General features: G+C 41.9%; 1 protein-coding gene across 1 annotated transcript in view; it reads right to left on the bottom strand.

The window, feature by feature from the left end:
- The window catches only part of GRID2 (glutamate ionotropic receptor delta type subunit 2), a 1,453,399-nt gene that overhangs the window by 201,579 nt on the left and 1,226,507 nt on the right, over positions 1-25,313 (bottom strand). The window contains exon 9 of the mRNA XM_019552630.1: positions 4,000-4,138. Within this exon, the coding sequence (XP_019408175.1) occupies positions 4,000-4,138 (139 nt within the window). The remainder of the gene's footprint in view (positions 1-3,999; positions 4,139-25,313) is intronic.

The raw sequence follows: 25,313 nt of genomic DNA on the forward strand, positions 1-25,313 counted from the left end.
CTTCCAGCCCTAATGTCTATGAAATCTATTTAGGTCCCTTGCATCCCTATATCTATGAAACTCTGACATGGACAGCTGCGTACTGGGAACAGAACTAATACCACCAAGCTCATTGACTTAAATTAAAAACAGGCACTGGATATTATCAGCATTCAGTCACTACTGACCTGTGTTGGATTTTCACTAACAGCTTAGATGTTTAAGAGTCACACTGGTTACGCTTTGCTTTGGTCTTTGCTGTTCCCAGTTTGGCCACAGTATTTTGGCACAAATAATGCTGACTAGCTCAAATTAGATGCCATTCCCAGGATTATGCTTCTGACATGGATCTAGTGTGAATAAAAGATGCAGATGTCAGACGTGTCACTATTTGTGTACCTCTACTTTTAATATTGCTAGTTGGCAAAAACCAAAAAGCAGCATAGCTGAAAACACAGCAAATGGCAATTGCCTGCTTGAAAAAGGAGGTGTGCACTCATCCTATTTTGTTTTCTTTTCTCCAGGTTAAGTCTATAAATGGCATTAAAGTCCAATTGTTCAGCTGAGCAGAGAATAAGTGCAACAAGCTTCCGAGTATGTTTCTGTAGCAAAGATCTACTTGTGTGGATATTAAAAAAAAAAAGCAGATGTTTCCTAGGCCTTACTAACACTACAGTTACTAACAATATGCTGTGTGCTACTCTTCTTAAAATAGTACAGTGCTTCAGTAGACACGCCTAACAATAACTCTACTACAGAACAAGCAAAGGTTCAGAAAACAGTTTGAATTAGCATCCAAATGTTGAGGTATGATAATGAAAAATTTGATATGAACAGGATCTATTGTGATACTTCCAGTCTAATTTTCATACACAAAAATATAAAAGCTCCAAATGAAGCATCAAAACTTTTGCATTTGTGTTAAAATTAGACTCAAGAATAACCTTTGGCCACAAGCTATCATTTCTGGTCCTTGCTGTAAAACTGAAATAAAAACAAATTACCTATGTGTTACATTCAAACCAGCCCACTGACTTCAATCACTTTCACTTAACTGACTTCACTGAGTTTGGACACATGCAACTGCAAACAGAATTTGGCTTATTTCCTTTAAATACTTAAACTCATTTCCATTCTGGCCTTCAAAGCTCCCTCAGGGTACAATTTGATCTGTTAAAAAAAGAGCATCAGCTTTTTCTGTATTGCTTATTCATGTCTCCCATTTTGCAATAATTCATTGTGGTAAACAAACAGCCTCTCTGTTATATGCTGGTTTGCTTTTCAGTTCTGGCAGTTTTGTAAACTAAAGTTTTATGCTCCCACTATAGTTAGGATAACTTCATTCCCTAATGGATACTTAGCACATCTAATTACTTTATTTCAGAACTACAAACACTGTTGAAAAATGTTTCTGTTCTTTCATTTCAGGAGCTCTCCAGCTGCAACATTTTCTACTGAATAAAACATATTCAGTGGATTTGCCCCATAAATAATACAGCACAAGACCAATGTACTCCCAATTGCACATAATAACCTCTCAGTTCCATGGAGGGTTTCTAGTGACATCATCATAAACTACAAGTGTGGGCTGGAGATAGAACTACAATATTATAATGTTACAGTTTCTTATGTATGGTAACAAAGCTCAGACTTTTTTTGTCATTAATTTTATTTTTTTTCTTGAAGACTTCAAAATATTAAGGCTAAAATTTCAGAGTGGGATGTAGTGGCTACAAGCACAAAAAAGGTCAGACCAAGTGACTGAACACATACAAGTGTCTAGGCATGAAGTTATCTTTTTTGCACATATACATATCTCTGGGTGGACAATTGTGGACTTACTAAAATATTTTTTGACAGCACATTCCTTAAGACTTATTAAAAATGAAATTATTATTTGTAACATTGAAATTGTTTTTTTAGCTTATTCTATTATAAAATCTGACATGTGGTTGAAAAAATATTCATTTACTGACATTTTTCCTGTAAGACTTACACAATTAAAGAAAAAAGTTCAGATCTTTGACTAATTGGCAGACTGAAAACCCAGATTTGCCCTTCAATGAGTGTAACAGTCTGGCAAATTATGCCTGTAGTAACCAGTAATCTCTCAGTTTAAGATCCTAAAATCTAGAGAAAAATGGGTAATGTGATCTAAATGATAATGTAATGCAGAGCTTGAGTGAGCTTTTATATACAGTATGGAACATTTATGTATTTTGCAGTGTGGCTATTATGATACTAAGAAGTTGTCTGAGTCACAATTTTTAATCCAGATTTGAAGAAAATAATACATTTTCCCCAGAGTTAGTTTTTCCTTATCTGAGTTGCTGATAGAAGTTGCTTTAGTGCATCTCAGAACCTGCTTACCTTACACCTGCTCTTCTCTTGCTCAGAAAGAAACATAACTGAATACGCTATATTTTATGGATGGCCCTTCCTCCTCATCCAAACTGAGGATTTACAGAAAAACTGTGTTACCCCTAATCCAGGTGGATACGTGACAAACATGTAAGCAATTGAGAACAGAGCCCTGCCACAGAATGATAGCTGACAGCCTCTTGGAGAGCTGGGCGAGTTGGCACACTTTCCTTACAAAAAAGATGGAGGTAACTAGAAGTAGTTACCCCTGGGAAAGGGATATAGTGTGATATTTGTGGGAAAAACAAAACATATGGATATTTACTATGGAATGTGAATGCACTTTGTGAAGGTGAGGGGAAGCCATAAAGGGATTCCTGTGAGAAGACATTTTTATGGGATGATAGCGCACACGTGTCATTCTACATCAAGTCTCCTCATTTCTCCTCACCTCCAAACTCTTTGGCTACTTTCCTATAGACAGATTTTCCATTTTGGGTAACAGGACAGATGGATTTTGGGAGGAGCAAGGGTCAGAAATGACAATGATATTTGCTGAAGGTGGTAGGACTTTGAAGAACAGATGTGATGCAAGACAGAGATATGCATTCCTGTGGTAAGAGAGATGCAAGAGGGAGAGATGCTGGATGGATATTTAATGGCATCCAAGATGCTAATGGTAATCCATAGTTAATGGTAATCAAGATGGGGGAAAATATGGGTGATCCTGTTAGGGAAATGATGGAGAGAAGGGACAACATGTTTCCTGTAAAGAAGGATATATAGAGGAAAAGGAGAGAAATACAAAAAGGGGAGGAAGGAGCTGGCAGACAAAAAGAAGAAAGTGTAAGCAAATAATGTGGCAAATATGAGAGCTGGAAATGGAAAAACAGAATAGGAGAAGGATCAATTAATATAATTCATACTAACAAATGTTATTGTACTTCTCTTTCAGAACAAGGAGAGTTAAATGTCAGATTTTAAAATTGGGATAAAACCTTGGTCTGATCGTAATCAAAGGGCTACTTATGAGTGAAGACTGTGCAGGAGAAACACAGAGCAATATTTAAGTTTCCATTCCATTTCCTTGTATGGAAACCAAATGTGTTAAATAATGTCCCAGTTACTACTTCCTCAAAACATTTCCACTATGACAGTTTCATTTACATGAGACAGTACCCAAGAAGAGTGACTAGGCTGGAAATAGAACCATCTGAGTCAGGAGTATGGACTCTTATGGCTGTGGGTCAAAATGATCTATCCCAGGTTGGAAGTGGGTGGTTAGGCAGGTGCTAGCACCTTGCCACCACTGCCACTTGTCTCCCTGGACATATGGTGGTACAGGGAGACTGCCCACAGGTATCCCCCAGTGTTGAATGCTGCCGAAGCCCCACATCTGCAGCCTAGATCCAAAGTTCTGTGGTCTGGGTCTGGCCCCCAGGCCAGAGGTTACCAATCCCCTGATGTAGGTCAGTTTCAGGACATTCTACCTCAAAACAATAGTGGTGAAAATCTGAACTCTTATGGACTTTGCCATTGATTCATTCACATATCCTTCATCTCAGGCTACTGGAAAGGTCTATTTTTCATACTTTTACCCAAATGCGCACATGCACACACACACACATACACACACCCATCTATTCTTTATTCACTTACTGGATGGAGTTTTCAATGCGAGTGACTGTGAGAAAAGCCGCTAGGTTTGCTGTGTAAGATGAGATGACAATCAAAGCAAAAAGCCACCAGGCGCCCATCATCATTCGGGTTGCCAGTGTTGTGTAGGGAACTTCTCCTCCTGTTGGACAGAAGAGGAAAATTAGAGCTTTCATTCAAATGCCACAGAGCCAAATCTTTGCTACTAATGCCTTGCTCCTATGAACAATGTCACTGATGTCAGTAGGGAATTTTATTAGTAAAGTAGCTTGGATGTAGACCATCATTTCTATAAAATAGAACGTGTGGAAGGAAGACCATTTTGTGGTTTTCTTAACAATATATTAATTGTGATTCATTTAAAAATCTATCCATTAAGGGAGACAGACTTTGTGATCTTAGAACAAAAAGGAGCTTATTTAAGCATTTACAGCATTAAGCATTGAAAGAGATATATTTATTGACTTTTCATACCTCTGCAGTCATGTGTATTCAATGTGCTCAGGGTGAGCTTGGATATGTAGAAACTTTATTTCTGCTGGATACTAAACCAATAGTATCCAATATAACATTACTTCCTGCTCCTATAACTTTTTTTAGTCTCAAAGCACTTTGCTAATCTTAATCCTTTTATTTAAGCTCCAACTAATGTGTCAGCTAACCCCCGGCCCCCCCACATGTGCAGGTAAAGACGTGATTGGATCCAATGTGTAATACACACAGTTGTACCTCCTGCCATTTTACATATGCATGACAGGAAGTGTGACTATTGGATCATGCATTAGATACAATTGTACCTTATTGCTGGTGTAGGGTGAGCCCAACTCTGCCCCTCCCCCACATCACCAAGAAGCAGGTTCCCACAGCTGGCTTCCTTTGCTGAGGGGGCTGCCAGTCACCAATACCATGTATAGGTGTGACTGAGTATCACATACCTTATGGCAATCTTGGTCCCAGCTGTCCATGTGGCATAGCTTGGACTGAGAGCCCTATCAAGCCTGGGACTCTCAGCTTCTGCAGCCATGGGATGCTGCTGTGGTCTCCCAGCTGTGGGATTGAGCCCCATACCTGGGAGATCACAGTGGCTAGGGAATCACAGTAGCTGCAATTTCTTAGCTGCTGCCTGGAATGCCCCATACCCCTGTGGCTGGAAGACTGCATTGGCTATGATCTTTCAGTCCCAGGGGTACATTGCACTGCTTAGCATTACATCGGCATATTCAAGCTGGATAGAAACCAGCTATAAAGTTATTACACATTTTCAATCACTAGCTTTATAGCTGGTTGGACCTTTTTAAAGGCAGGATAGTTAATTTGTACATGTAGTTATTCAAAGGGTGGTAACTCATGTCTCTCCCCCCCGCCCCTCATCTACCCTGGCTGAGGTACTGTGGGGAGCTAGGCCAGGCCTGTGAGGTGAGGGGGTTCCATTCTGCCCCCCTCCCCACCTTTATTTTGGCCAGGCAAAGTAGCTGGCAGGTACATGCTGCCACTGTCAAGAGGCCTGGACAGGGGGTGGGGGAAGAGAGCACCCCCTTGCCTTATAGACCCAGCCCAGTTTCCTGCAGTACCCCAGCCGGGTAGATGGGGTGGGTGGGGGCACAAGGCAAGAGAGTTATGTTCCCCCCCATCTGGCTCTGGCCAGGCAAAGCAGCCAGCAGCCCAGTGCTACTCCAGCTCCCTCCTCCTTTCCCTCCCACACGATAGCCCCAGAGCTGGGGTGGGGGGAGAAGGGCTGGGAGAGAGAGGTTGTTCAACAGCCTCCTAAATGCCTGGTGGGACACCCCCACCTGCTGGCCAGGGCTGGCAGGCAGGCTCTTTTCCCCTCCCACTCAATCTAACAGGTAAATGTTTGTTGGGATGCGGGGAGTGGACCTCTAACTCATGGCACTTTATGTAGAAGTGCCATGAGTTAGAGTGGGCCCCTAAATGTCTGTAGGCACCCTTAGTGACTAGGATGCTTACCCATGTCATCTCCCCATTTGTTTCATACCTGAACAATGCTTCTTTTTAATACACAAATGTTATTTGAAGCAATTTTCTCAGATACAATTCAAACAGTAGGGTCCCCTATAGGTTTCACTCAATTCTTTATCTCCTTCAGGAGTCTCTGATCAAATAGACTGGTAGCTGATACAGATTTACTGGGTGAGAGTTTCAAAAGCACTGGCAACTAATTAGAGATTCAGTGATCCCCAAACATGTTCTGTTGAATTTTTTATTTATATTTAAACTTATTTATAGTACTTTAGTAGGTAATATTAACATGCATGTTAATTAATAATCTCTTATTATATAGAAATAAGCTGGCTTATTAATAATAAGGTTATTTCAAGTTATATGTTAAGGCTACTTAGAATGTTATTTAATGTCTGAATACTAGTGACAATTTCACCATTTTGTCCAACAACAACCATTTTGTACATACTGTATAACAGCTAGTAGGAATTGTGCATAGCAGTATACTAAAAGTATGAAGCTTTCATTCTGTGTCATTATCAATGGAGTTTCACTGTACCAGAATTAATTATAAATTATTCCTTTATAATCAGATATTTCAACTTTTTTAAAACTCCAGTATTAAAAAGACAAGTTCAATATTAGATTCACAAAATCAGAAATATATTTCCTCTTATTTTGAAGGTGCTATATAATTATCTGAAATAAGAATCTCCTGATCATATCAGTAGATATTATTTCAGTATTAGAACTTTTTGAAGATAAAAATTAACTTCTGAAGAGTTGGTTTCATGTCCAGCACAAGTTGTAAATGACAGCCTTTAATGGCATATTTCCACTTTACAGGGGTTTTTCTAATGCCTTTGGAATCTTTCAATCAAAAATGTATTATAATAAAATGAAAAGTAGCAGCTAGATATACGAAATTAACCCAATGGGTTGTTTGTCCTTTTAACCTTCAGGTGCCAGTGCCTGCAGTTTCAATCTGAATTAAATTGAAATGGGTGGGGTGATAAAAGGGAAGCCAACAATTTCTTAGATAGGCTTGCTTTTTCATTTTTCATCCTCATGAATAAAATGGTAAATAGCTTCTCACTGTTTTTAATTGAAGTGAGTTGGCAGAAAGAGGAGGACCATTGAAAGTCATACACCTGCTTTATACACAGCTGAAGTTAGCAGACAAGGGTCTTGGTCACTGAAGGAGCTAATCTTGCCACTTATACATGACCTCTGGTGACACAGCACTCTGATACTGCTAAATGTGGGCCTCTTTTTCATTTTCACCTCATCTGTTTTTTCAGAGCACACATTATTAACAAGACTTTAAATGTCTGCAAATGTGCAGACCAGCAGGACAGCTCTGTGTGACACACAGCTGTTTGTGAAGTATGTCTATCATTAATCAACAAAGCTACAGTTTATGCCATCAATAGTTAATGACTTGAGCAAAAAGACAAAGCAGAGCATGCAAGTACATATTTTCATACATATTGGTATGACTTTTCACCTTTGGGAGAAACATGTTTTGTGATAATTCAGCACTTCCATGAGAAAAACCCCTAATCCCACTCAAATCTTGTTTTGCACTGATGGTTTCCAAATAGGCATCCCTGGGAATACACAAATGGCAATAGCATTCCACTGGGTGCATCTACATGTGAAATTAATGTGACACTATAAACTCTGGAACACTCTGTGCCTCCATAACTATCACTGAAGTTGATGAAGTTTCAAGACATTCCATGGTGCTGGAATTATTCAGCACTTTACAGTCAAGGACCTAATGAGAATGGAAAGTTGACTGTCTGCTAGTCTTGCCCCTTCAATGTCAGTCAAGCATATCACTAAAAGTGCAGACAGAAGTGCAGCTCCTGGGTGTACCTCATGGCACTTCACCATGGGTTAGACTGATCCTTCTGACCCAGGAGATATTAGCTATTGGGTCAGGAGGCTGGGTGATTGAGCTCCAATTTGGAGCCAATACAGGGAGACAGGCTGCATCTCTGCCGCCTCTTCCCTTAGCTCTATCCCCCTTGTCTCAGCTCCCATTACATCTCAGGATGGGAGGGGAAGAAGGCAGGGGAAGGATGTCAGTTCTGGGGTTTCTGTAGCCATACTGGAGTGGGGGTGGAATGGATAGATTGGAGCCCCCATGTCAGGGTGGGGCTCCAATCCACGGGCCCCACCCTCCAGCACCAGCTAGGCAACCCCCTCCTCTCCCTTCTCCCCTCCCTGTCTGAAAACAGCTCTGGAAGCTGAACTGGGTGGTATCAGGATAGCCCTGCTCTCAGCACATGGAGACATATGGTAATTATGAACCATGTAATATGGTTTTAGATTGTCATGGGATTGGGCTCCTTTAAAGTGCTCTGCAGGTGTGCATTTGTGTTTGATCATGGCTGTAGACTGCTTTCAGGGGCCAGATTGGGCAGAAGTTGTCACTTCTGTCTGTGCCTTAAGATGAAATGAGGAAATTTTACACTGAGGCTAGCTGTGCATTACATGTTTTATGGACCCAGCCTCCAGTGCAATTTACTCCATAATGCTCCTATGTACTAAAATTAACTTAAAAGCTAACTTGTATTTAATTTTTCATACTGTGTTTGGGAGGGAAACTTCATAAATTAATAAAAATAATAGTCACAATAATTGCAAAAACATTTGCTAAAGTACACTGTACTTAGAAAGTCAGTTACAAAAATCTAGTCTAGCTCAAAAGCTTCTGAAAGATCTGAAGTGACATATAAAATGTCATATATACAAGTGACAGATCAAGAGATTATTTTTAGTCCTTCCACCCCCTTTATCTAATATATCTCTTCTTCGTTAAATCTTATTAATGGCTAAACTTGTAAATTGTTTGCTTACTTCAGAAGGGACTGTCATCCTTAGTATATTTCATGGGTATTTATTTATCCTCCTCTCTTTGTTAGCTCTTTTAAAATGTATCAGCAGGTTGAAAAAAAATCATTGTCCTGACATCCTGGAACAATGCAATGCTTAATTGCATGAGACACACAGATTGGGGGAAAAAACAATACTATCTGAGAGAAAATGTAGATTTTCAAAATTCCTAACAAAGATTCAAATGTCTTAGAAGTTATTCTTTACTATTATCAGGCATCTTGAGGCTGCTTAGAGTTAAAAATAAAATGTGGTGGGATCCCAGGTAAGAAAAAGAGTGAAACTATAACAGAATGGCAATAACAGAAAGAGGCAGGCCACAGTCCATAACATTTTGTAGCATAGGACTAATCTGGATAACTCAAAATAGAGCAGTGCACAAGCCACCTTGTATTTCAGGAGGTTGTCAAGCTTATAGGATAAAAAGCCCATCTGACCATGGAGAAGTGAAGAAATTTTTAATTTTAAAGTTCTAATTACAGTTGGCATTTTCAAGACTGGTGGGGTGGTTGTCTCACTGAAAAGAGAGGTCCTTTGTGATCCTCACCATTTAAATATGGGGAATGCGTTTCCCATGGGACAAATAGCGGCAGCACATATTTGTACCTGGGCATGCCCCTGTACACGTGCTCCAGAGTGTGGCAAAGTGACCTGGGTGTGGTAGGGGAGGCTAGGGCAGAGACACAAATATGTGCCACTGCTATTTGTTCCATGGGAAATGCATGCCCCTGTATGTGCATACTCACTGGGATGTGGCCTGAGCATCTTAAAGTTATGTCACTTGAAGTGATGGTCAACTTTGGGCCATGCTACCAAGCTTGTGTTAGGGTAAATTACATCTACTCCAAGGAGATAAAATAAGGCATCTGTAATCCTCTAGTATCCCAAGACCATACTTATCTTCCCCCCAATCTACCCAGATCTAGGATAAGGCCCAGGTGTCCTGACTCCTAGGCATACCCCTGCTCACCAGTCCTCTAGTGGCAAATAAGAGCTGTGCAGGAAAGAAACAAGTATTAAACCTTAATGTACCAGTGCTCACAGCAGGCATTTGTACACATGCACGCGATGCAGTGGTGGACACTTTGAAAAGCACCTGGTGCTGCAGAGCATGAAGTGGTATAAATGGCAAAATGCACATCAGTCCTGAGAAAATGGTGGTGGTATACTTTTGAAGTAAAACATGTTGGAGATGCTTTAGTTCAAAAGTGCACAGCAGCCATTTTCTGCATACGACATGTAATAAAGGCTGTTAGCATCAATAGTTTTCTTTTTTCCCCAACCGCATTCCCATTTTAAAAAAAAATATTCCTAAAACTGTGTCTATAGACTAAGCTTTAGAAAACTGTAAAGTTTCAGATAGGTTTCTAAGTATTTCTGAACCAAAAAAATATCACTTTTGAATAGTCATATCTGCAAGTGCAGTGGATAACAGGACTAATTGCTTTGGAGATCCGTGAATAAATAAAAAAAATTAATTTAATAGATTTCATAGACATTAGCGCAGGAAGGGATCTTGGAAGATCATAGAGTGCAGCCCCCCACCCAAAGGGCAGGAAGTCAGCTGGGGTCATAGGATCCCATCAAGATAAGCATCCAATTTACTCTTGATGGTGTTCAATATAGGTGCTTGAACCACCTCCGATGGCGGGTTGTTCCAGACCTTGGGGGCTCAGACAGTAAAGAAATTCTTGCTTATGTCCAGCCTGAACAAGGGGAGAATGACGTCCCAGGATTTGCTTGAGAGGCATCTCTGGATGCAAGCCAGTGTTTTGTTAGCTTTACTAGCCGCAGCATCACATTGCAGGCTCATGTTCATCTTGTGGTCAATGATGATCCCCAGGTCTCTTTCTTCTGTAGCGCTAGCCAGTGTAGCACTGCCGAGCCTATAAGGGTGCTGCAGGTTTTTCCTCCCAAGGTGGAGAACCTTGCATTTTTCAGTGTTACACTCCATCAGGTTCTTGTCTGCCCATTTGGTAAGCCTGTCTAGGTCAGCCTGGATCACCCGCCTGTCTTCAGGTGTGGATGCTTTGCCCCAGAGTTTGGTGTCATCAGCGAACTTGGCCAGTCTGCTTCTGACTCCAATGTCCACATCATTAATAAAGATGTTGAACAATATGGGTCCCAGGACAGAGCCTTGAGGGACCCCACTGGTCACAGGGCACCAAGACGATTGACTTCTGTCAATTACCACCCTCTGTGTCTGACCACGGAGCCAATTTCCAAGCCAGCAGGTCATGGTGAACCCAAGGCCACAATTGGCCAGTTTCACCAAGAGGTGATCATGGGATGCCAGATCGAAGGCTTTTTTGAAGTCAAGATATATGACATCAATCTCTTTTCCCTTGTCCAGGTGATAGGCCATCTAGTCGTAGAAGGAAATGAGTTTGGTCAAGCAAGACCTACCTGCAACAAACCCATGCTGGCTATCCCTTAGGATGTTGGCATTGGCCAGTTTATTAAGGATGGCCTCTTTAATAAACTTTTCTAAGACCTTCCCCGGGATAGAAGTCAGGCTGATGGGCCTATAGTTAGCCGGCTCCACTTTCCTCCCTTTCTTGAAGATCGGCACCACATTGGCCTTCTTCCAGTCTTCGGGCACTACACCAGAGCGCCAGGAGTTTTCAAAGATCAGTGCCAGAGGCTGGACTATGATGCTCGCCAGCTCCTTGAGTACCCTGGGGTGTAGATTGTCAGGGAGAGCTGACTTGAATGTATCCAGCCTCTCAAGGTGTTCCTTCACAAAGTCAGCATTAACGGAGGGCAGGGGATCTCCCTCACCCAGACCTCTCTGTCCTGTTGTGGGCATGGAGGGATGTGGTAAATGAAAGACCGATGCAAAGTACCCATTCAATAGGTTGGCTTTTTCCTGAGCATCAGTTGTCAGCTGTTCAATGGTTCCCTTCCACTTACCAGGAATAGAAGAACCTGTCTTTGTCTCCTGCAATAGGAAGAATTCCTTCCTGTGGTGTCTTCTTGTGATTATTATTAGTGAAATTCCAGATTCCTCTCCACTATAAACAGTGTTTACTATGCTGCCTATAATTAAAATGGTAAGACCATACTTTTCAGTGGCATATAGCTCTGTCAAGCTTTAATCATTTGGACTCATAATGTTCATCAAGGAAACGATCATCCAAGGTCTGCCTCAGACTGAATTTTTTTTTGAAAATTTCACAGAAAAATGGTACAACCAGTCCTGAGAATGTGAATTGAAAAAAAAAAGTTGTTAAGCCTAAATTAATAGTTTTAGAATGATACTGTTGAGAAACCCTACTGTCACCAGGCTTTGGATCAAGATCTTGAAATTTATCAGTGGTAGTTGTTTTAGTTCAATGCCTTTATAAATTATTTGGATGTTGGGGTGAAAAGCTTGCTGGCCAAGTTTGCAGATAACACCAAATTATTAGGGAATGTGGCCATTCCAGAAGATAGGTTACAGATACAGGTGGACCTGGACAGGCTGAAGGGTTGGGCAGACTGGAACCAGATGAAGTTTAACAATCAGAAGTCTAAGGTGCTCCATCTGGGGGCAAACAATCCCCAACATACCTACAGGCTTGCTGGCAACAATTTGACTTGCACAATGGCTGAAAGGGACCTAGGGGTAGTGACTGACCATTGCATGAACGAGCTGGCATTGCAATGTTGTGTCCAGCAGGGCAAACAATGCGCTGGCATGCATTAACTGTTGCATCTCATGCAAATCTAAGGAAGTGATACTCCCACTGGTGAGACCACTGCTGGAATACTGCATCCAGTTCTGGGTGCTGCACTTCAACAAGTATGTGGAAAAACTTGAGAGGGTCCAGAGAAGAGCCGCCTATATGATCAGGGACTGGCAAGACAAGCCATACAAGGAGAGGCTGAGGGACTTGGGCCTCTTCAGCCTACAGAAGAGAAGGCTGAGAGGGAACTTGGTAGTAGCTTATTGCTACATCAGAGGATTACATCAAGAACTTGGTGAACAGCTGTTCACTAGGGCACCCCTGGGGAAGACCAGGAGCAATAGATAAAAACTCTGGAAGGCTGCTTCAGGCTGAATTCCAGGAAAAAACTCCTTCACAGTCAGGGTGTCCAGAATAAATTCCCCCCAGTGGTGGTGCAGTCACCTACCCTGGAAATCTTCAAAAGGAAACTGGCCAGTTACCTTGTTGGGGTCATTTGATCCCGGTTGTCTTTTCCTGCCTAGTGCAGGGGGATTGGACTTGATGATCTAAAAGGTCCCTTCCAGCCCCTAACAATCTATGAATCTACTGTGAGGCCTGTGCTTTTTTTCTTTGTTTGTTTCTGACACAAACTTTCCCCCAAATTCAGCCAATTTTTTTTAAACACTCAGTGTGTAGACATTCCACAGCTTAATAAATCATAGCTCCATCTGTGTGGTGAAAGCTCCAAACTCTCAATTCTTCATGCCAACTGGATAATCATCCCCATAGTGCAATCATAGAATCATAGAATCAATGAGTCAGAAGGGACTTAGACAGATCATCTAGTCTGACCCCCAGCCATGGGCAGGAAGGAACACTGGAGGTGGGAGGGGTCATAAGACCTCAGCCAGATGCCTATCAAGTCTCCTCTTGAAAATCCTCATATAGACAAGTAAAGGGGGAGAAAGCTCCATCCCCTGTGGTGCCTTGCCATATTCCAGTACCAGGAAGGGTGGAAATCAGGCTGTGCATAATCACTTTTCTCAGCCATGAGGAAGTTGGTAGAGAAGGGGTAGAACATTGCATCCTGTTGGCCAGCTGAGCTAAGTCAGTGCAAGGAAGAAAATTATGATGTATTTGAAACAGTGCAAGAGGTTATAATGTGCTGGAGCAAGGAAGGCACTGTGAGAATCCAAGGGATGCAGTTATGTGCTGCTGCTTATATAGCACAATCTAGTCCTTAAATCAGTGGTCACCAATCAGTTGCTCTTGATCCACCAGTAGATCTCAGAGCATCTTGGAGTTGATCCAAGGCAGGGATGGGGGGGAGCCCCCAGAAGCCCTGATGGCTACTGCAGCATCTGGTGAGTGCGGGGCTTTTTTTTTTTTTTTTTTTAAAGAACCATCGCTGGGGCCAGGCAGGACAGTTTTCACCTGGGAGAGTGGATGGGAAATGGGGGCTCATGACAGAGCCCCCCACACAACACAGGGCAGTAGTGGGGGGCAGCGGGGATTGCTCCCCCCATGCCTGGCAGGAGCTGGTGAGTGGGGGATTTTTTAGAGCCAGGAGCTGGAGTCAGGTGGGGCAGCCATGGGGGTCCTGGGAGAATGGGTGGGGGCCAGGGGTGCTCAGGGTGGCTGAGGGAGCAGGCAGGGGTAGAGCCTGGTGGGGGTCCTCCATGGTTGCCTCCCCACTCCTCAAGCCTCCCCCCCCCCATGTACTGGCATGGAGTCCAGCTCCAGCTTCTTGTGGCAGCAAGAGGGGACTGCCCGAATCTCTGAAGCTCTCCAAATCTTTTCCAAATCATTTGGACAGCTTCAAATTGATTCAAACCTTTTTATTGGTCTCCTGATTCAATTTGGATTTTGAGAATCAGCAGCTGAATCAGGCCGAATCTCCTCTGAATTGAATCAGCACCCAAAGCTTCACACAGCTCTATTAGTTCTATTAGAGAGCTAGATGCTTTCTCTCTCTAGCAATTGCCAAGGAGCCCCTGAACAAATGAGTAACCTGGGACCAGGTGCTGCCTACTTTGCTGCCTACAAGAACAGTGAGGCTCCAGGAGTCTAAGATACCTAAGGCTAAGAGACATGGTCTTAAGGGGAGAAGTTTTACCTTCTTAAAGAGACAGAACCCAGTCTCCATTAGCATTGTTATGCTGTGGCCCAGGGGCTTGTATTTGTCTTATAGTTTATACTAGAGGACAGGGATGAGGCAGGGTTTGGAGGCCTTGTTAGTGCTTAGAGAAAAGGGCACATGAGCTGGGTGGAGCCCAGTGATGGGCACGGACAGCTGGGTGCCAGAGGGAGAGGAACAGAGAGCCAAGCACCAGAGAGAGAGGCATGCAGAGCCAGGTGTCAGAGGGAGAGGTGCAGAGAGTCAGGTGACAGAGAAAGGCACAAAGCTAGGCGCCAGGGAGAGAGACACAGAAAGCTAGACACTAGAAAACTTGGCACCCAAGTGGTGCAGGGAGACAAGAGCTGGAGGGCTCAGTGTGGAGGGGGCACATAGAGGTGATAACAGTGTAACATCTGTGAGGCATGGGACACAATAAGGGAAGGTCAGAGTCCTGTAGTGTACCCTAGGCATTAGGGCATAAAAGGGGCAGCCTTTCACCTGAAACCAACTTACTCATTACAGCAAAGACGTGGCAGGTGAGATAGGTTTGCAGATTGCCCAGACAGGTAAGCGTGTTGTTGTTGTGACCGACCTTGAGACAACATACCTGTCATGATGACCATGAAGCACTCTGCCTCCTTTGCATCTTCTAACCCTGGCTATTTACAATGACCACTGAAGGGATCTGTTTCAAGTTATTCAGGACTGAAGCCCCAGGTGGCCCATCCCACCCACGATAGAAATCAAGAGATGACTGCCAAGGATCCACTATCAGCTATTTGCTGACTGCATGGTTGTTATAATCATTACAAGATTGCCCAGATGTAGAGAAAGATAATGCATCAGGAGTGGGCACCTTAGATTGGAAACAAGAGGATAGAGGAAACAGCACAGTGGGAGATAGTCAAACTTGGATGTGAAAACCCTGTCACCAAAGGAGGCAAGGCAGGGTGCTTGAAAATACAGTCAGTTCCACTTATAAGCTGGTGATGGTTGGGTCTATCCTTCCTGGTGGCCTTAAGAGGGGAATGATGGCCTAGGCAGGCTATGAATCCCTTGAATGGCCATGGTACTGAGCCCTTCTGGTGAGCTGAGGTAGCACCAAGCTTGGCTTAGGCAACTGTCAATTCCCAGTTACAGACCGAATAACTTAAGGCATGGTAGCAGAGACCTAAGGGTCTTAACTGTCATCTGCCCCAAAAAGTTGGACAGCATCAACCTCCCAATTCAGGTCTTTCTGATGGATTTATGAGAATCCTCATCCTGGACACAAAGCCAGGCCAAATCACCATCAGTGCTCACCACCTTAAGCAGGTAATAAGCACTACCTTTGGCCTGTGGTGGACTTGACAGACATCCCTGCCAGCCAGTCTCAGCTCCAGCAATGGTTTGCTAACACTATACCATGTGGCTGATGGTTGTTAGTCACCTGGATTGATGAGGGTACCCACAGATGGCTCCCTTTTTCAGAACATGACTTACAGCATTTTCCCTAAGCGTATGCCACTCCTTTACCATGTTGCAGCAGTTATGGCTGACAGCCAAAGCTGCCAGAATAAAAGGATTTCTGCCATAGGTACTTGTGGGTACTGGTGATGCACCCAGGGTCCATCACCCTGGGAGATCATTCCCCAGCTGACATCACTGAGCACCAGATTTGGAGACCATCCCTTCCATTAGCCTACAGCGGAAACTATGGGTGGGTACTGGACTCAATCCTGCTGTGGCCATGTAACTAGAGCATTGCTTGCTCTGAAGCCGCCTCCATTCTAAGAGAGTTATAGTTTTAAGAAGTGGACCCACAGTTTCTGATGGCTTGAAAATGTTATGTAGAGGTTGGCTTTTTGGGAATTGGCTTTTATATATAAAGAGAGAGAGAGAGAGAGAGTGTGTGTGTATGCATTAGAATGGTGTAGGGTGGGCAGCAGGGGTTAATTGATTTCTCAAAGCCTGGGTCTCACACACACAGTTTTATCAGCATCCAGAAGCAGACAGGCTGTATAACACAGCAAGGTCAATGGATACCCACATAGCCTGAGAAACTGGGGGCAAGACAATAATTAGCTGATTTTCAGTCCAGTCTTTCAAATATTAGTAGGTACCAGGGACATAGAGTAGGAAAGGAACGGAGCATGAGGTAGGGCCAGCAGCTAGACTTTACAAGATCCTGGACAAGATATTCAGGTTCCAGATGTTGCCGTTATTCACCACCTGTTTTCCTCTAATTTTTCCTTCTTTTACCAGGATTCAGTGATTCTTCAATAAAGACCAGATAATTAGGCTCTCAAACTACACACTAAACTTCAAGCCACAGAGAGTCTCATAAATTGCTATACAATGTCTTGGACTAAAAGATGGTCATGTAACACCAGCTACATGAATTGTAAATGTTGTTTAAAGTTAATTTTTTCTTTGGGTCTAACTTCTGGACCAGCTTATATTGATCATGTATTATTATTATTTATCACACTGTGATAATGGCCAAAATCTGCTAAGTACAGAGTTGTATGAATAATAGATATTTGGTTCACTGGCAATTAAAACAAAAAGTTAAACTATCTGTTTTGGTTCAGACTGAAATGAAATTAAAAAGCAAAACAACCCCCCCCAAATTTTTCCAAATAAAAAAGGTCAAAGACATGTTTCAAACAAAACATTTCATTTTAATTTCAAGTTTTTTTTTCACGTTTTATCTTTTTAATACCTTTGAAGGAAATTACAAAACCAGATTAATTTCTAATGGGAAAATTAAAATGTTCTGCTTTGAAAATGTTAATAGGAAAAGTTTAAATTTCTGCAGAACAAAAGGTACACGGAAACTGGAATGCATTCATGAAATGTTTGTAATTGTACAGTTCAAACTTTTTGCTAAAACAGTTTGCCTGACTGTTCAAATGTTTCACTTCACCTAAATGAAATATTTAGGTGCTCTGCTTTCATAACAAAGAAGGCATCATAGGGCCAGATTCCCAGCTGAATGTTCAATCAGTATGTAAGTTTCTGAGGCTCTCATCCATAATCTTTTTTGATTCTGAACCTCATTCTTTCTTGTACTAGCAAATATCACATAAGACAGAATCAAGGATTTCTTACACTGTGGGTGTGTCTACACGTGTATTTATGTGTACCTAAACTTAATAAGCCTTTGCTTAAGGCACATTAAGGTGATTTAGGTGCACGGCTACATGTGGACATGCTAATGCACATTAAGACTCATTAAATTTAGGCATAGATAGTTAAGTGACATTATTGCACATGCAGAAACGCTAATGTGCATTAACGTGGTTTGTGTCCATAGCAGACTGCCTGGTTGAACCCCACCCCCCCAGGTCAGCTCCCCTCCAGTCTTGCAGCTGATGTGGAAGGGAAGGGAGGGTTTGCTCTAGTGTCTCTGGCTTCTAGCCTAAGCCACTACAGGCATGTGCTTGCATTTCTGGAATCAAAGGTACATGTCTATTCATTTGCAAATTGGTTCAATCTCTGTAGGTTAAATTAACCTACAAAGATTCAATCAATTCTGGTTCGGGCTTTTTGAATGTCTGACCCTAGCCTACAGGTAGAGCCTACAGGTAGATTCTTAATGAACCAGTTATCCAGTTAGATATCCAAATAGATACTGCTGCCTTATCGGAGACTAGACTACATAACAACGGTGTGATTAGAGAAAAAGATTATACTTTCTAGTGGTCAGGTTACAGGACAGACCAAAACACCAGCCTTTCATGGGGTAGGACTCACAATAGTAAACTCCATTGCTAATACACTACCACAGCAACCTGTGTCAATATTTGAGCTCCCAATGACATTGTGGATACCACTGTCCCATAACAACTTGCTGACAATAAGCACCTGTGCCCCAACACTACTTGCTCAGTTCTACAGCCAGCAGAGTGACACTCTAAGAAACATACCCAACAATGATAAAATCCTACTACTGGGTGACTTCAGTGCATGCATTGAAAATGACTACACCATTTGGAACAGAGTCACGGGGAAATTCAGATACGATTCTTTAAAAACAAATGGAGAACTTTTAACAGTCCATACAGAATTTGACCGTCCTATTATAAACACCTTTTTCGACATGCCAGAAAAGTGGTTCTACCCTCTGCAGTGCCCTTCGTCACAATGATGGCACCTTCTAGACTACATCTCATTGCAACGACTTGAGGGACCAGGGCTATGCAAGGTGCAGAATGCTGTACAGATAACCAGCTTACCCATACTAAACTGAACATCCGGATTCACGTTCCTAGACAAAAGGTTGCTCCAAAACTGAACTGTGTCCATGTTTTGAAACTTTGCATGGAAGAGGGAAAAACTCCGTTATAAACTTCCATTCATGCTGCACTATTAAACTGTGCCAATGCAAGAAACAACCCCTCCTCTCTCACAGCTGCAGAAGCCTTCAAGAAATCAAAACCTAAAGAGCAGAAAAAACTATGACAGATGGAGGACACTTAGCAGAGAAACAAAGCAAAAGAACTACAAACTCTTGGTGATACAAATAACACCCAAGGTTTTTTTCAGGAGTTAAAGTTTATTTATAGACCACTGTAACAGGGAACCAGTGGCCCTGTTACGGAGGTGTGAAAAAAGTTAGGAAAACTTACCAGACATGCTGTGGGACCGGCTGGCGAGATGACGTCATTTCACTGGTGCTGGAAGTGTTCACGGCGTCAGAGACTGGCATGTCTTGTATATGCTAATTACTGAGCTCCTATAAGAGGAACTGGACTTGATTAGTAGCTTTCCCCGGAAGGGAAGAGGAGCCAGCGCCAAGAGGAAGTTGCAGTGACGGAGCCATTCTTCACGCAGAGGCATGGGAATGGAACGGGCAGCGTGCCCAAAGGAAACAGAAGTCAGGTAGCCTGTTGCACCAAGAATGAAGCGCATTGAAAACTCTTTGGGATGGATAGTCATGATTAATTGGAGACTTTGTTGACAGATATCAGGAATGGGCGTCTTTTTTTTGTAAATTGATTGCATTACCTTGCCAGGCGGAAAGTTGGGTCTCTCCAGATGGAGAGAAAAAGCAAATTAAAAGCTGGCAGCTGGCATATTAATAATTTGATTTGCAGGGTTTTTTTGCTTTCTGAGAGAGAGAGACAGAGAGAGAGCAAGTGGATGGGGGGGATGACAATGAATGCTGGTTGGGAACCTCAGCCTCCCAGAAGTTTGCTTTAATGCATAAAGGTGTTGCCCTGGTGTGGGGACTTTGCCGACTCCCCCAGCTGCCATAACATCAAGTAAAGAGAGAGCATCACTCTGGGTGTTAGTTAAAATTAGAAGCCACCCACCTGCAAGTACTAACTATAATTCCCATCAAGTTGTGGCAGGAGAGAACAGATGCAAAGCAGGGGAAGGCTCTGCCAAAATGCGCTGTCTTTATGAGTGACTTAGGACACCCGCTCATAACCACAAAGACCCAATACCTGTCTAATCCTGTCCACTGATGGCACGGACCTCATGACTCAGTACTGTATAATATTAAAAAGATGGAAGGAACATTTTGTGACCCTCTTCAACTATGAGTTGAGCACAAATGATCAGATAGTAGACTCAATCAAGCAAAGACCAGTTTGATATGAACTCAAACCTAACTCAGGAGGAAACTAAGAATGCACTTATAGAAATGGTAAATAGAAATGCAGCTGGAGCTGATGAAATCCAAGCTGAAGTGCTTAAATATGGTGGTCCTACAATTCATAAAGCTTTTCTGGACCTATTTACTTTCTAATGGGAAAATGAAGCTTTACCCCAGGATTTTAAAGATGCCAAAATCCTAATAATCTACAAGCACAAAGGAGACAGACATGACTGTGGTAATTATTATGGTATTTTGCTTCTCTCCATTGCTGCTAAGACCCTTGGTAAACTGTTAATGAAGAGGCTTCAGGTTATTGCAGATGATGTACTCCCTGAGTCTCAGTGTGGTTTTTGTTCATCATGCAGCACTGCTGTTCATGCAGCACTGCCATCATGCAGTGTGATATTTACCCTTCACCAGTTGCAGGAGAAAGCTGCCGAAGAACAAATGCCCCCGTACATTGCATTTGTCAGCTTTAGTTAGGCTTTTGACTGGTGGATGCTCTGCTCTCTGGTGACTTGTTGCAAACTTCGGCCGCCCAGACAATCTAATTAACCTTGTACGCTGTTTCCATGACAACATGCAGGCCCATGTATCAGTGGGTGCCAACTCATCTAATGCCTTTCCTGTAGCCCATGGGGTTAAACAGGACTGTGTGCTTGCCCCTATATTATTCACTCTGTTCTTGAAATTGCTGCTAGGAATCGCTGCATGTACTATCACTACTGGTGTTACTCTAACAACTCAATATGATGGCAGGCTTCTAAAACTCTGGTGATTTAAGGCCAAAAGCAAATCTCAACACAGTGAAGTAAAGTATCTACTGTATGCCAATGACTCCGTGTTTGTCACCCTTTCTGAGAATGACCTGCAACATTTAATGAATTCCTTTGCCCATGCTACATCCTTTTTTGGCCTCTGCATTAATGTAAAGAAAACCTAAGTCCTGTACCAACCACCTCATGGCAGAAACCTATCACCTCCATTACCACCAGAAATAAAATTGAATGGCAGCCAACTAAACAATGTCAGGTCCTTTTGCTACCTTGGCAGCACAATTACCAATGACACCAGCATTGACAAAGAACTTTCAGCATGCTTAAAGTCAAGTGCCTCAGCTTTCAGTCACCTACAAAAAAGGCTATGGACAAGATGAGGAGGGTCAAAGCCTCTACAAAATGGCCAGTTTACAGAGCTGTTGTACTCTCTTGTCTTCTGTACTTGTTAGAGACCTGCCCCCTTTATTGTTGCCATACCAGCAAACTTAACTACCTGCAACAATACCACCTATGCAAAATAATGGGATTTAAATGGTTGGACAAAATCACCGAAAATTAAGTACTATGACTGGAAGCTATGTCAGCTGGGAGGCAAATGACCTGGGTCGGCCATGGCATACTTATGAACAACAGTTGACTGCCTAAGAGAGTTATGTACAGTGAATTTGAAAAAAGCAGTAGGAAGGCTGGCTGTCCTAAACTCCACTACAAGGACTGCATTAAGCAGCACATACAGTCTGCTGGGCTGGAGATAATGTCCTGGGAGGATATGGCCCATGATAGACAAGTTTGGTATTCCACTATGAAGGAAGCAGAACAAACAACAGAACATCATCACACTGCCTTAGCCAACAGTAGAAGGGAATGTAGACACCAACTTGCCCTGGCATGTCTCCTGAACCCTATACGGGGAAACTGATTTCCAGTATCAGTAGCAGTCATACTTAAATATGAGTGACAGTCATGCATTCAGTTATCCAATTCTCTAATGTGATTTGAAGGTCTGTAGTGGACACTACATAGAACTGTATTCTGTGCTTTATCTCATAGAATATTTTTCTATAAGAATTCAAAATCAGTTGTTCCCACATGTTCACTGGCTCAGAAACTACCATTGCCCTTTTGACAAAAAATGCTACTCCCCACATTTGTCCACTCAGTCTGTTCTAAGCATATTATAACTATTGATGTTAACACTTTAATTAAGCAAATACTTCCACCAAGTATCAATAAAAACACCTAGGCTGAAGTATTTCCATAAAAGAGTAATTCCAGTTTCCATATGTTATTGTCTTGGCTCCTAGAATTGTTATATGTGCAATTAAAAATTATTATTCTCACATCACTTACTGCTGTGTTAATTCCCCACCTGCCTTAACTTCTTTATTTTGGATTAAATGAGTACTTATTTGCTTCCAGTTTTCACCTTTTCTTCTGTTTGTCAATCTAGGAATTAACTAATAATTACTCTAATCAGGCTGTACCTGCTCATATAATAGAGGCATACAAACTATGCTGCCTAGCCCCCTTAGAAGGTAGGATGGGTAACATTTACCAAAAACAAGCTTTAACTAGTCAGCAATTTATTTCTAGAGTCTTCTACATTTACTTCTAGTGTCTTCTTTCCCTCCTGGGGAAGGTCATCTAGATACTTTTCTTTTTCAGGGTTTTTCCATTTCCTGTAGTTATGTGTAATCTCTGAGATATTCTGAAAAGCCATATTATTTGTGCTAATAGTTACTAGCAGGATAGGAAACCCTGCCTACCAACCTGAGAAGCCCAGGTCAGTCTTACTATTACATCTCATGTCTTGGCTTCAGTAAGCTTCCCTGTTAACTGCCTGGACCTTGCAAAATATTATTTCTGTACTTAGTGTAGAATCCACAACAAGGGTATTTATGGGGGTTAAAGAGTAATTTGTGCACATCCTGATTGTCTTACGAGTTGGGCTAAGCACCCAACAACAGGAACATCCCAGGCAGCTCTTTGATTATATTCAGAAGTATTTGCTTCAGTTTTCACCTTTTTATACTAACATGAAAGGAATACTTCTACAGGGCCTTCAGTTATCAGGACTGATGAAAGCTGATAATACCATATCATAGACACATAAACCAATTTCAACTGGCCTGATCACAGCCTTACAACCCAGTCACATGACCTTGACAGAAATGAACATGCATCAGATGGCCCAAACCACTACATGCTTCTTCCTATGTATACATCTTCAATGAATAATTGTTAGAAGTACGAAAAGGATGAAAATTAATTTGTATGATTGCTGTACACCTGAAGTCAAGTTTAGTAGGGATAAGCAAATACAACAACTTACAAGTTAAGTGAGTGTTGCACATATACACAACATTTAATTGGATACTCTCCCTCCTAGAATTGCAACACTGGCATTCTATAATGTACACTGTTATCACTTCAAAACTGAATTGGTCACAAGAATGAAATTCTAAGGTGTAACTAGATTGTGCATCATATTGTCTCAAACTATTCCATTTATAACATTTAGAGTAAATGTACTGAGCCTGCTATTTATCTTTCATGCTAGTTATCTCATAGCCTTAAATCACCCCATTAGGTATTTTAGTCATTTGTATCCTACTTAGGGAAAGAAAAGGAGAAAATAAAAAACAATGTGTGTGTCAAACAAAAAGAAATGGCAAACAAATGTGACAAAATTCAACAAACTTCCATAAAACTAGATTGACTGGAATTTAAGCCACTGACTAAAGAAAGAACAGCACAATGATAAATATTGTTACTCACTTTTCTACTCAGTAACTTTTAGATAAAACTAAAGCATTATATATATAAAAGTATAAAACAAAAGCTAATAACTGCATTCCAAAGGAGTGGGATACAGTGTGATAATGGAAAATCTAACCTCTTTTCAGCTAAGCTGAGATTCCAATTTTCTGCATCACTACCAATGATAATGTTATACAAACAGTGTTTAATCATTAAATTAATTCCCATTAAATCAATGTCCTTAAAGGCCAAACAGTCCTTTAATAATTACCTGATTAAAATGATGTTAGCATAACATATTAGTTATAGTATATTTATAATTCCTTTTTCAACAATAAATCTATTTTAAGCCAACCAAGTCTATGAAACTGCAATAAGAGGTAAAAAGTAGAATGGGAAGTGTACTACAACAAGTAGCTAGCGTATTGGTTGTCATAATGTCAGTGACACTTCTAACACAGATTTTCTTGATTTAGTTTTCTACAATTAAGCACTTTTCTATTATTAAGTATTAGTGGGTGCATCTACATGTGCACAGTTACTGCACAGTAACTTAGGTTACTGCACAGTAACTGAAAGTTCCTGTGCAGTACAGGCACATGTCTATATGTGCACATGCATACTGCACAGTAACTATGGTGACTTACACCAAATTGGGTGTAAATTTGCTATCTTCATGATGCAGGTAGCAAATTTACACCCACTTAATTACTGTGCAGTAAGGCACATGTAGAACCCATACTGCACAGTAACACTGTGTGTGCGCTCCCAAGTCAGAGCACACACAGCATTAATGTGCAGTAATACCTACACATTTAGATTCCAGTCTAAAAGCCACTTACCATACAGTAAATGCATGTGTAGACATGCCAAGTAGTATGAAACCTCAAGTTCCATGTGAATGAACTCCTAACATTTTCTAGAAGCTCTACATAAACCCAGATCCTCAAAGGCAGTGACTTATATAGGATATTGGGAAGTTTTGCAGCAATGGAAATCCATTCTTTTAGAAAATTTACAAAACCTATTAGGTTTTTGGATGAAGAATACGGTGGATCATCAATGAAAAATGAAATTACAAATAATAGTGGGTGCATTTACACATGTAATTAATGCAAGCAATAAACTGTGGATAAGCAACTTATCACTCCACAGTTTATTGCTCCTGGGCACACTGTTTCAAAGTGCGCTCAGGACTGCAGCATGTTGAGTCAGGTCAGAGTAGTCCCAGCTGCCAGGAGGGCCTGGGGGTAAGCTTGCCAGACTGCGGCTGCTCCTGCCTAGGTCAGTGTGTTGCAGAGGGACTGGCTGGGCACTAAGGTGCTCCAGTGTGGGGCTACCAGGTAGGCAGTCCCTCCACTGATGCACCCTCATGGCCCAGCCAGTCATGTCAGCATCAATATATGTGGTGCCGCTCTGAAGCAAAAAACTCTGCAGCAGGATAGTACTTGTATTTACAAATACTATCCTGCTGCAGAGTTAATTAGTTTACTCCTGCTTAAAAACACTGCATGTGTAGATGTGAGACATTTACTGAGGAGGTCATTAGTTTACTC

This window comes from Crocodylus porosus, unplaced genomic scaffold (assembly GCF_001723895.1).
Source record: "Crocodylus porosus isolate Cpor-Errol unplaced genomic scaffold, CroPor_comp1, whole genome shotgun sequence".
Lineage (NCBI taxonomy): Eukaryota > Metazoa > Chordata > Crocodylia > Crocodylidae > Crocodylus > Crocodylus porosus.